This window comes from Octodon degus, unplaced genomic scaffold, assembly GCF_000260255.1.
Source record: "Octodon degus isolate 3935 unplaced genomic scaffold, OctDeg1.0 scaffold00295, whole genome shotgun sequence".
Classification (NCBI taxonomy): Eukaryota; Metazoa; Chordata; class Mammalia; order Rodentia; family Octodontidae; genus Octodon; species Octodon degus.
The window spans coordinates 1,313,343-1,324,035 of NW_004524871.1; the positions used below are offsets into that span (position 1 = coordinate 1,313,343).

The 10,693-nt window shown below is 53.6% G+C and overlaps 1 protein-coding gene across 1 annotated transcript in view; it reads right to left on the reverse strand.

Annotated features, from left to right (window-relative positions):
* Positions 1 to 6,631, reverse strand: part of Gnal (G protein subunit alpha L) — a 95,554-nt gene extending 88,923 nt beyond the window's left edge. The window contains exon 1 of the mRNA XM_023707510.1: positions 6,349 to 6,631. Coding sequence (XP_023563278.1) covers positions 6,349 to 6,631 — 283 coding nt within the window. The remainder of the gene's footprint in view (positions 1 to 6,348) is intronic.
* Between the last annotated feature and the right edge of the window lie 4,062 nt (positions 6,632 to 10,693).

Genomic DNA, 10,693 nt, shown 5'->3' on the forward strand with positions numbered 1-10,693 from the left:
TTGTGAGGACGTCAGCGTGCCCTTGTGAGGACGTCAGTGAGTCCTTGTGAGGACGTCAGCGTGCCCTTGTGAGGACGTCAGCGAGTCCTTGTGAGGACGTCAGCGAGTCCTTGTGAGGACGTCAGTGAGTCCTTGCGAGGACGTGCCTTCAACATCAATTCACTGGACCTGCACTGTGCAACTCGGTCTCTTTCCCAAAGTCAGCATGACCTAGAATGGTCGCTGGAATCCATCCAGGACACCGCGGCCCCCGCAACAGCACAACCAAAGGCTCCAGGAAAGAGGCCGCCAGAGCTGCTGTGGAGAGTGGCAAGGTGATGGGATGAATGCGTTTGAAGCCAGGGGGAGGCTCTGCAGGGGGTATTTCTGCTGTGTCTTTTATTGTGATATATTCTTTAAAACTTAAAACATTCACTGTATATTTTGATGATAACACCTCAGGCATCAATTATAATCTGAAAATAGTTATTAAAGCCTTACAAATCTTTTAATAAAGAATGTAACCTTTACTCCTTTTAATAACTTTATAAGACTGAAGACACCTTTCCATTTATGAGGAGCTCTGGTAAACAAAATACTGAGATGAAGGAAGAGACCTGATGGCGCCCAGAGACCCCACTGTGGCCACACAGCTGGTGTGGCCTGCAAAGGGCCTGATGGGTCTGGGGTGGGTCCACAGTGTGGTCCATGTGGCCACGGGCTGAGGCTAGGTGTGATCTGCGGTGTAACCCATGGTGTGACACGGTGTGCTTCACCCCTGTGCCCAGGTGCTTGGGCTCCAGTGGACCTAGGGGCGGAGATGGCTCGAAACCAGCATCTATTTGGGACGTGCTGGATAAAGCATGGGAATTCGGGGGCGGGGGCACCAGGAGCAGCCAGACTGCTCCTGGCTTCAGGCTCCAGGGTCCCAGGCAGGGCAGCCTTCTGTTTGACCTGGGCCTTGGATGCACGTGTCCTCCTGCCCACACCCTGATGTGCTGGGCACCGCTTCTGACAAAGCCCCACCTGTCCTAGAAACAAGGACACTTTCCTGGGCATCATGCAAGTCCATAAGAGACCACTGTACACAGACCTGAGCAGCAGATGCACGGATTGGACTCTCCCGGGACTGGGCCTCGAGCGCTGTGCCGCTCCGGATGGGGCCTTACCTCCGCTCCCTGTGAGACCCCTGAGACAGGTGTGTGTAGCACTTGTCAACTTTGGGAACAGAAATGCGTTGCACAAATTGGGCTTTTAGTGAGCAAGTTCTCCAGACCCAGGCTCTACCGACCCCGTCTGCTGTGTGGGTCACCCCCGGAGTGAGTTCAGCCCCCACCGGCTCCTCTATCCGCAGCCCGCTCTGCACAGTCACCCAACCTCCAAAACTACCCAGTGAAGAATTCCAGAAATGAATGCCCCCAACATGCACATCTTTTATGGCAGCGCTCTGCTGTAGCCTGTGGCACTTGCTCACATATAAACTGCACCTGCTCTCATGTCCTCGCACAGGGAAACACTCCATACAGGGTGCGGGAAGTCGAGGGGCACCATGTGCCCCTGAGGTCAAAGGGCACAGCCTGCAGCCTGTGTGGGCCTCTGTCCCTGAGGAAGGCTGAGAGCCCGAGGGCAAGCTTGCAGGCCACAGTGCCTTGCAGGAGCCAGGCACTGCAGCGTGTGACTGCATGTCGGGGCAGCTCTGGGGACAGTGGATATGGCCCAGGACACAGCGGGGCATCTTCTCAGTCCACCGGCCTGCAGCTCCTGCAGCTGGCCAGCCAGGCCAGGTGCCGCCCTGCCAATCCCTGGCTCCCCGTCAGGAGGGTACAGGTGAGGACCTCGACCCCAGCTCTGAGATGAGGGAGGGTGATGCCATCACCCTTTCCCAGTCCTGCCCTGCTGGCGCTCATGCTACCTGCGGGGCCTCAGGAACCGTGCTCCGGGGAGAGGAAGTCATCATGGGCGGTGCTGCCGTCCCGCTCACCCATGCACTCTCGCTGCCTCCCCAGTGAAGCTCCCAGAAGCACCCGGGAGATGTAGCCCCCACAGTGGTCAGGTCAAAGGCTCCAGGGGCACTTCCATCACCACTGAAAGCCAAACCACACTGCCTGATCAGAACTTTAAAGAGGGACACAGCTCTAGCAAGAGTGGTAAATAAGCCAGATTCACTGCTCTCCTGCGACAGCGCTTTGTGCCCAGCCATGGCTTCTGAGTTTTACAATGGGGAAGTGGGTGTTGGTGGGTGCTGGGGCTGGAGCCAAATGCGAGCTCCACCACCCAGATGCACCCTGACCCTGGCGTACTTGTGCTTCCTTCCAACTGACCTTCCGACCCCACCACGTCCTGATGCAGTTCATGACCACAGCCTCTAATGGCACATTGCGCAGGAGGCTACAGAAGCCACCTCTGCCCACAGAGGCATTTATTTTTCAGTAAAAGAGCTGATTTCCATTTGAAACCAATCTCCAATATAGGTCCTGAGAATGAATCAACACAGCCCATGATTCCAGATGCTGTGAGGCAGGGACTGATCCTTCCGGGCTCTTCTGGCTGTCTTACATTCCGGGACCCTAGGAATCTTCGGATCCCACCCTTGATGTCCTCAGCCCATTTCAGGCTTCATCAGCGGAGTCTGAGCTCTTCAAAGGCCGAGTTTTGGAGACGAGGCCTCAGCCGGCCGGAGCATCTGCTTCCTCTCCCAGTCACAACTTGACACCCTGCTCAGTGCTGAAGAATTTCACTCCAAACCTCAGACCTGTGCCATGGCACCGCAGGAGCCCATGGAGAGGGGCTTGGTCCTCCCTGCGGATGCTCATGCAGTCAGCCACTGGGGACCAGTGACCCAGCAGAGAGCACCTTGCCTGGACGCTCGGGGCACAGCCTGGAAGCCTCTCCCCTACCTTTGTCTTCTCTGGGTCCGAGGACCCACAGGCCACATTTGTGGCTTTTCAAGGGCCTCCCTGAGGGTATGGTGGGCACGGTGGGCAGCTATGCCATCCCCTCACAGCAGAGGCATCAACTACTCCGCCCCCTGGGCCACTGGGCACCGTCATGCTCCCGACTCTCCTCCCTGCTCGCTTTTCTTGTTCTTCTTCCTGCTGCCCCTCACCTGGGGCACCTGACTGCAGCAGCCTTCCTCCTCCTCCTTCTGACCGCAGGGACTCCGGGCTGCTCCACTGCTGAGCGGGGGCTGACACCGCTCAGTCTCCACATGCAGAATGAGGCTCACGGCACTCCGTTCCCTCCACTGTCACCTCTTCTGCCATTCCTAGGTGCAGGGCCTGCGAGCACCACTTCACCTGACTAGAAAAGTGGTCTTCTTTCCTCGCGCATCACAGCAGCTCGGCTGGCCAGATGCATCCGCCTAGCTAACCAGCCAGCCATCGGACGATGTGCCAGCTCTGTCACAGAGCAGTCTGGGGGCCTCCTGAGCACATGGTGTCTCTCACAGCATTCAATTTACAACTTGGAGGACAGACACTGCCATCACTGTCCCTGTGGTGCACTGGTCCACCCACGTTCAGCAGAGACCATCCCTGATGTTGGCCGCGGGCTCAGCGCTGTGCCAAGCACGTATGAGGAATCACTCTGGCTAGCATTACATGTTAACTGAACTGCAGACTCAGAAAGAGAAGTATCATGTGTTCTCCCTAATCTGTGGGATCTAAAATGATGACAAGAAAGCAGAAGGCAGACTATTATTAGACAAGGAAAGGGGCTGCGGGAGGAGAGGGGTGTAAGAAGGGTAATGTGGGATGGGCATGATCAAAATGCACACAATAAACCCAGTATTTCATAAAAATGAATAAGCCCTAATAAAACATAGTTAAAGCAAAAAACAAACCAACCCCCTCAACCCAGCAAAAAATAGATGGGGGGGTCAATGTGACAGTTAAGCTTGACTGTGTCAAGGTGACTGGGCTGACAGCCATCTGGGGGTTGGTGGGGCACCCTGGAGGTGCCCAGCGGGTCGTGGAGGGGTCCTTTGGGCTGTGTCTGGCCCCTGGCCCCTTCCTTATTGGTGCTGTCACGCCGTTCTGTGTCTGGGCCAACATGGACTAAGCAGGTTTGCTCCCCCATGTCCTTCTGCCACAATGATTCATCTTGGAGGGGCCAAGCGTGGATGGAACCCCTGGGACCACAAGCCAAGTGAACGTCTCCTCCTTCAGGTGGAGTTGTGTCCCACATGGAAGGCACGAGTTGGGGCTGGACACGGGGGGCTCGTTCTAAGTCTAAACCGCCCTGAAAGGAATCCATTCCAAGTTCTGGCAGAGCTGGGGAAGGACCTTTCAGTGTGCAACTCCAAGCCCCAAAGTCCGACGGCATGCCTCTCAGTGCTGCTGTCCCTTGGTGGAGGGCACAGTCGTGTGGTTACCTGGCTTGATGTCTCCTCAGACAGGAGTCGATGTCCAAGATACAGAGGCTCTGAGCTGTAAAAACATCTTTGAAAAGGCACTCAGAACGCATCAAAAGACTGCTTCTGAGAGCTCAGCATTCCACTCTCTAGGCCTTCTTCCACTTCGGACTCATGTTTACTAAATGATTATGCCCATTTTATCATAATTATCTGTATTGTGTAGCAGGCATTTTCTATTTCATATACCCTTTTATTGCTGATGGTGGTAACGCTAGAGGCCAAGCCTAGGAGTGTAGGTACTGCGCAGGAGCTCTCTACCCGGCCCCTCCCCAAGTTTTAAGTTATGATCCAATGTGCAATCATACTAAAACAGTATATTTTTACAACTCTAGATCTTATCTTATTACGTATTTCTTGAGACCATAATCCTCCCCTTTTTGAGTAACTTTAATTGGATTCAGTTTTAAAGTTCTGGAGAGTGTAACTTTTATTTCTTTGCAGTAGGATGTGTGGGTGGAGGTGCGCACGGCGGCCGCGCGTGCGGTTCAGACATGAGGCCGATCCACGAGCGATGCTGGAGCGCACGCGCAGTCGCTCTCCATGCGCTGCAGGACGCTGAGACTTGCTCTCTAGAACATATTTCACCTTCGCAGGTGCCATGGCTTAAGCAGGTGTGAAGTCTAGAGGTACAATTCCGTGTCTCCAGGACCCGGAAACCCTTGCTCTGACGTAGCTTAGCAACTGCTCCCTGTCCTCAGCTCTGGGGTCACCTGCATGTCTATTTAGGGTACGGGTGTCCCCCTTGTCCGAAGTTTTGTTTTCCGCGTAGTTACCTGTACTCAGTGGTAGCTAGAAAATATTAAATAGAAAATTTCAGAAGTAACAACTCCTACATTTAAAAATGGCCCCTTCTGATGCATGTGATGACCTCTTCTGTCCAGGAGGAGAACCAGGCTGTGGTGCGGTAGACACTGTATGCGCGTCTGTGCGGGGTCTCCAAGGCGCACAGGAGGGGCCGGGGGCAGCTTTAGTCACTGCCACCGGGTCCAGGCCTTACCACCCTCCAGCCAGCAGCATCAGCGTCTCGTGGTCTGCGAGGGTCTCTGGTGCAGCTAGGGGTAACCACGACAACATGCTGCTTGCCTGCCCTCAAGGACCCTTGCAGAGCACCCAACAGTGCACCCCAGCCCCGGGGCTCCTCTGTCCCTCCCTCCCTCAGTCATCGCGGCAGGGAAGTGGGGAACTTCTGCACTGGACCCAAAGAAAGGGCGGGGGGGGGGTCGGGGAAGGCGGGGAGAGAAGCGGGATGGCTAGGACAGCACCGTGGGCCCACGCCCACGGTTTTAGGCCGTCACTCCCTGCCTCTGACTGCGCTCCTGCGCAGTGTAAGTGGAGCCCTAGCACAGGGCCGCGTGGAGGGCAGGCGCCCTCTGGGGTCTCAGGTCTCCACGCCCCAGAAGCACCATCAGTTTCGCGGCTCCGCAGCACGCAAGCCTAAAGCCCACACCTCTCTCCCCGCTGGGCCTTAAAAGGGAAGGCGGCAGCGGATTCACGGTTCCTCCACTGCGAGCGCGAAGCTATCTCCTGGTTGCTGGCCAGCGCAAGCCCACTTGCTAAGGCGAAGGCCCGGGAGGCGCCGCGCAGCCCAAAGCCAGGCTGTGCCACCTGCCTCGGCCAGGCGCGCCAAAGCGGGCCAACAGAGGGCGCAGCGCGATACCGTCTCTGCTGCTCTTGCAGCTCACGCGGGTCCCCGCTCCAGGACCTGCGGACCCGTTAGGAGACTTCCAGAGGGGCTCCCGGAGCCACGGCGAGGGCACAGCCCGCAGAGTGCCGCCACGCCGCGAAGCCCGTGTCGCACGCTCGAGCCCATCCCGCCCCTGTCCCCACGGTCCCCGCCCCGCCCCTATCTCCCCAGTCCCCGCCCCTGTCCCCACTGTTCCCGCACCTGTCCCCTCGGTCCCTTCGGCCCCACCCCTGACCCTTTTCCCCCATCATCACCCCATCCCCGCACCCACCGAGCAGCAGCAGGCGGTGCGTGTGTCGCCGGTCACGCTCCTGCTCCCGCAGCAGCCGGTCGATGCCACGACTGACCCTGCGCGCCTCCTCAGCCGCTGCGCGCTCCGCTGGTCCCGGGCGCCTGTCCTCCTTCGCGTCCACTGCGCGTCGGGCGTCCCGAGGGCCTTTGGTCCGTGCAGGCACCAGGGTCCGCGCGTCCTCTGGCAGTGGCTCCGGTTCCCCGCAGGCGGCGTCCCCGGGGTCTCCACAGAGCGGCGGCCGCAGACTGGGACACAGCCCCATGGCGTGGTCAGGGCAAGGTGTGCGCAGGGGGGGTCCTCGCCTTCTGGACCTGCAGCGACGTAGGGGTGGCGCTGGAGGTGGGGGCGCGTGCGAGGTACGGGGGGCGCGTGAGGGGTGGGGCAGGCCCGCGTGGTCTGTGCGGGAAGACCGCGCCCCCTTCCGTAAGTACCGTGCGCGCCCCCTGCCGTAAACGCCGCGCCTCGCCGCGCACCGTGAGCACCGCGCCCCGCGGGTGGAGTGGGTGTATATATTCCTCTCCTGCTCGTTCTTGCCTGCTCCGCGGCTGTCGCTCCTCCGCTTAATCGTGCACCCCGGGTGCCTGCCTGGGAGCCCTCCCACTAGAGACAGAAGCCTCTCCTTCTTAGCTTGTGGGGGTTGGGCACTGCGAACGGGAATGCGAAAGTAACTAGGACGGATGCACATTTGCAGCATTAAGTGCTCACGTGGGAAAGGAAGAAAGGCTTAAAATCACCGATATTAGCTTCCACCGTAAGGGTCTGGAAAAGGACGAGAAATTAAACCTAAAATAAGCAGAGGGGAAAAAAAGAAGAGCAGAAATTTCAAAGAAATTGAAAGCAACCCAAGAAAACAAAAAAAGGAAAACAAGATTTTCTCCTTTGGAAATCTTGATAAAGGGGCCGGCCAAATAGCTCAGGGGATTAAAGGGCTTGCAAGCAGGCTCAGGGGCCAGGGGTTCGAGCCCTGGGCCTGCCGTGCTAGCCCCCTCCGTGGGGTGCCCTGAGAGGGCAATTGAGACTGGGTGTGGTGGCCTGCGCCTGTAATCCCAGCTCTTGGGAGGCTGTAAACAGGAGGATCACTATAAATCCAATCTAGTAGTGAGACCCTTAACACCCTGTAGACCCTTCCCTAAAATACAAAACAATTAAAAAATAAATAAAATGTTAATAAATCCCTAAAAAGAAACAAAACGCAGACTGCCAAAATGAGTCTAAAAGAGAGACCAGTATGAGAGCCCGCATGGAGATTATAATAAGGGAAACATTAGGAGCAACGTTAGGTGGACACAGCTGACAGTTTACATGGACAAATTCAAGGACACGCACAAACCCATGAAAATAAGACAGCTCAAAAGTGTGCGTGCTGGGTGTGTGGTGCACGCCTGTAATCCCAGCTCTTGGGAGGCCAGGGTAGGAAGATTTCTTTGAGTTAAAGGCCAGCCTGGATTATGTGATGAGTTCAAATCTAGACTAAAGAACAGAAAACGCTGTCTCAGAAAACAAAAATAGAAACAAAAAGTGTGCAAAATGCTTGAACAGATAATCCACAAAATACGTGACCTACCAGTAAACAAGTGAAAAAATGATCGAACTTCCTGGTTACCAGCAACATGCAAATTAAAGCCACACCCACTAAAACAGCTAAAGTAAAAAACACAACACCAAAGTATTGGTGAGGATATGAAGAGAGGGGAAAGCTATTTTTTTGTGGAAAAGCACAAAGGTATAACCATTTGGAAAATTGTTCACAATTTTATTTAATAAATATTTATTTATTTAGACAGGTCTTGCTATATAGTTCAGTCTGGCCTTGCACTCAGTTATGTAGCCCAGGCTGGCCTCAAACTCAAGTCTGTCCTTCTGCATCAGCCTCCTGAGTGCTGAGATTACAGGTGTGCACCAGCATGACTGGCTATAAATGTAAACATTAACTTGTGTGTTAACAAGGAAATTTCACCCCTAGGTGTTTATCCTAAATACATTCGAGTTGATAGTCACAGCTCTGTAGAAGAAAATGCAGGAAGCATATTCACTCGAATCCAGTCACCAGGCTGTGGGAAGGCCATAGGGCATCAACCTATGCCCTGGAATATAGCTCCTGAGTGGAAGGGAATTGCTCTATAAGCAAAGATGCAGACAAATCTACCAGTGTTTCATCCTGAGATGGATTTTTCTTCTTTTTCAGGACTGAGATCCAACGCAGGACTTTGCCCTTGCCAGGCAGGCGCTTATGCCACTGAGCTACCTCCCTGGCCCATGACATGGAAGTGTTCAGTGGGTCTGGGTGCGGACACACAGCTCAGCTGCACTGCACACTGCGGTGTTGTGCTTCTCCAGGACTGGCTCGAGGTGCTGGCAGCAGAGGTGGGCAGGGCGGACCAGGCCCAGCCAGTCTGGGCAAAGCTCCAGGTGCAAAGTTTGAAGTGTAATTTCTCATGCCTCACACTATTGCGAGTCAAATATTATGGACTGAATCACCCTAAGGTGGGATGCATATGCTTATGTTTGAAAGTTTTTGTAAGACAATATTTAAAAATAATGTACTACAAACAAATGTATGTGACATTTTGGTAATGAATAAAATGTGGAAAATAATGCATGGTAAATATTGATACATGAAAACAGAAACTCAAAGCTCATTTTGAAAGGAAATAGCAATGTGGAGAAAGTCGTGGAAAAATTGGATTCTAAAGTGTAAATTGAGCTGGGGCTTACTGATGGGATTATGGGTGACTTGCATTTTAGGTGCTTTGTCCACTATTTTCTGCATGAACTTGCATAGCCTCATGTCATATTGATCCCTTTCTTGGAACTCTTTTTCAAATTTGTTCTGTTTTTATTATCTTGAGTTAGCTGTACCGAATAACAGGTCTCAACCCGCAGGCCCCTGTGTGTGCACAACATGTCCTCCACTCGCCTGCTGCTGCCGTCATGGTCTGCCCAGACTCTTGTGTGTAGCTGACGTCTGCCTGAGCTGTGGCATCTGGCCTTTGCCCACTCGTGCCTCTGTCAGACAGAGGCGGTGTGGAGCAGCTGTGCGTCCACAGGCTGTGTATTGAACTTTATAGTCTAATCACAGTTTCCTTATTTTTCTCTTAGCATTCCAGTTGTCTTCTTGCTTTGCTTTACTTTTGGGTGAATGGTTTTTCTCAACTTTATATCCCCAATTCTCCTTGCTTTCTTAAAATAACACACACGTATACATATGCATACACTTACCAGGACATAGTTCATGCCATACGTCACCCTTCCAAGGTGTACAAGTTCTGTCTTTCTTACCCTGATCTGCCACCCCCAGCCTCTGAAGTCACAGATTCCTGGCTCTGGGTTGCCTGCTCTGGATCTGTCGTGTGTCGTATGATGGAGTCAGCTCCTTTCGTGCAGCATCATGCCTTTGAGGTTCATCTGACTGGGGAACATATTGTTGTAAGCAGCTGAGTTAGACAGAAATATTATAGGCAGTCAGACAGGGTCAGGCCCTCAAGGAGACAAGATGGAAGACAAGGTGACTTTGCAACTTGGAAGAGACAGACACTCCCATGTGGGCCACACCTCAAGACCAAGACAAAAAGAGGAAGCACAGCTACATACTTCCCTAGGGATGGGCATCAGGGATTGATATCCTAAATAGTATCAATCAACTTGAAAGAGCCCAAATGAGTCACTTGCCCAACCTCCAACAGGAAGAGACCCTGTTCCGTATTTGTGCCTGCTTGCTACGTGACTTGCTTTCCCATTTGATACTGGATTTAATCAATTTTACCTGAGCAATGGTGCTTGTAATCTCATTGGTTGACCATAGTTTTGTCCCAACTCATGCCCACCTAAGCAAGTTCCCATGTCTTCTCTACCACCTTAGACCCGCCTCACCACATGGTTTTCCTCTATAAAAGTCCCTGCAAGAGACAACTACTGGGTGGGAACTAACTGCTCAGGTCTCCTCATCTCCTGTCCCTCTCTTGGGTCAGGAGCTTTCTTTCTCTCAGTAAATATATTCTGCTCATAACCTCCGTCTGTTCCTAAAATTCATTCTTCGGTTTTAGAGAACATGAACTTGTGCAGGTCAGGTCCAGAGCCCTGTGTCATTTGGAGGTCACCCACCCGAGACCAGTTTTTCTCCCTGTATCAATATCAGCTTTTCATCCCCCTTTACAGAGGAATGAGACCCTACTGCAGGGAAGCCCCTCCTTGGTTCATGCATGCATCAGCCAGGGGGCACTTGGGTCGTCTTCCTCTTGGGCTCTTGTAGACATTCGTATGAGACTTTTTTGTAGCCTTGCATTTCCATTCTTCTTGGGACTTGCTGGTTCATGCTCCCGCCGCC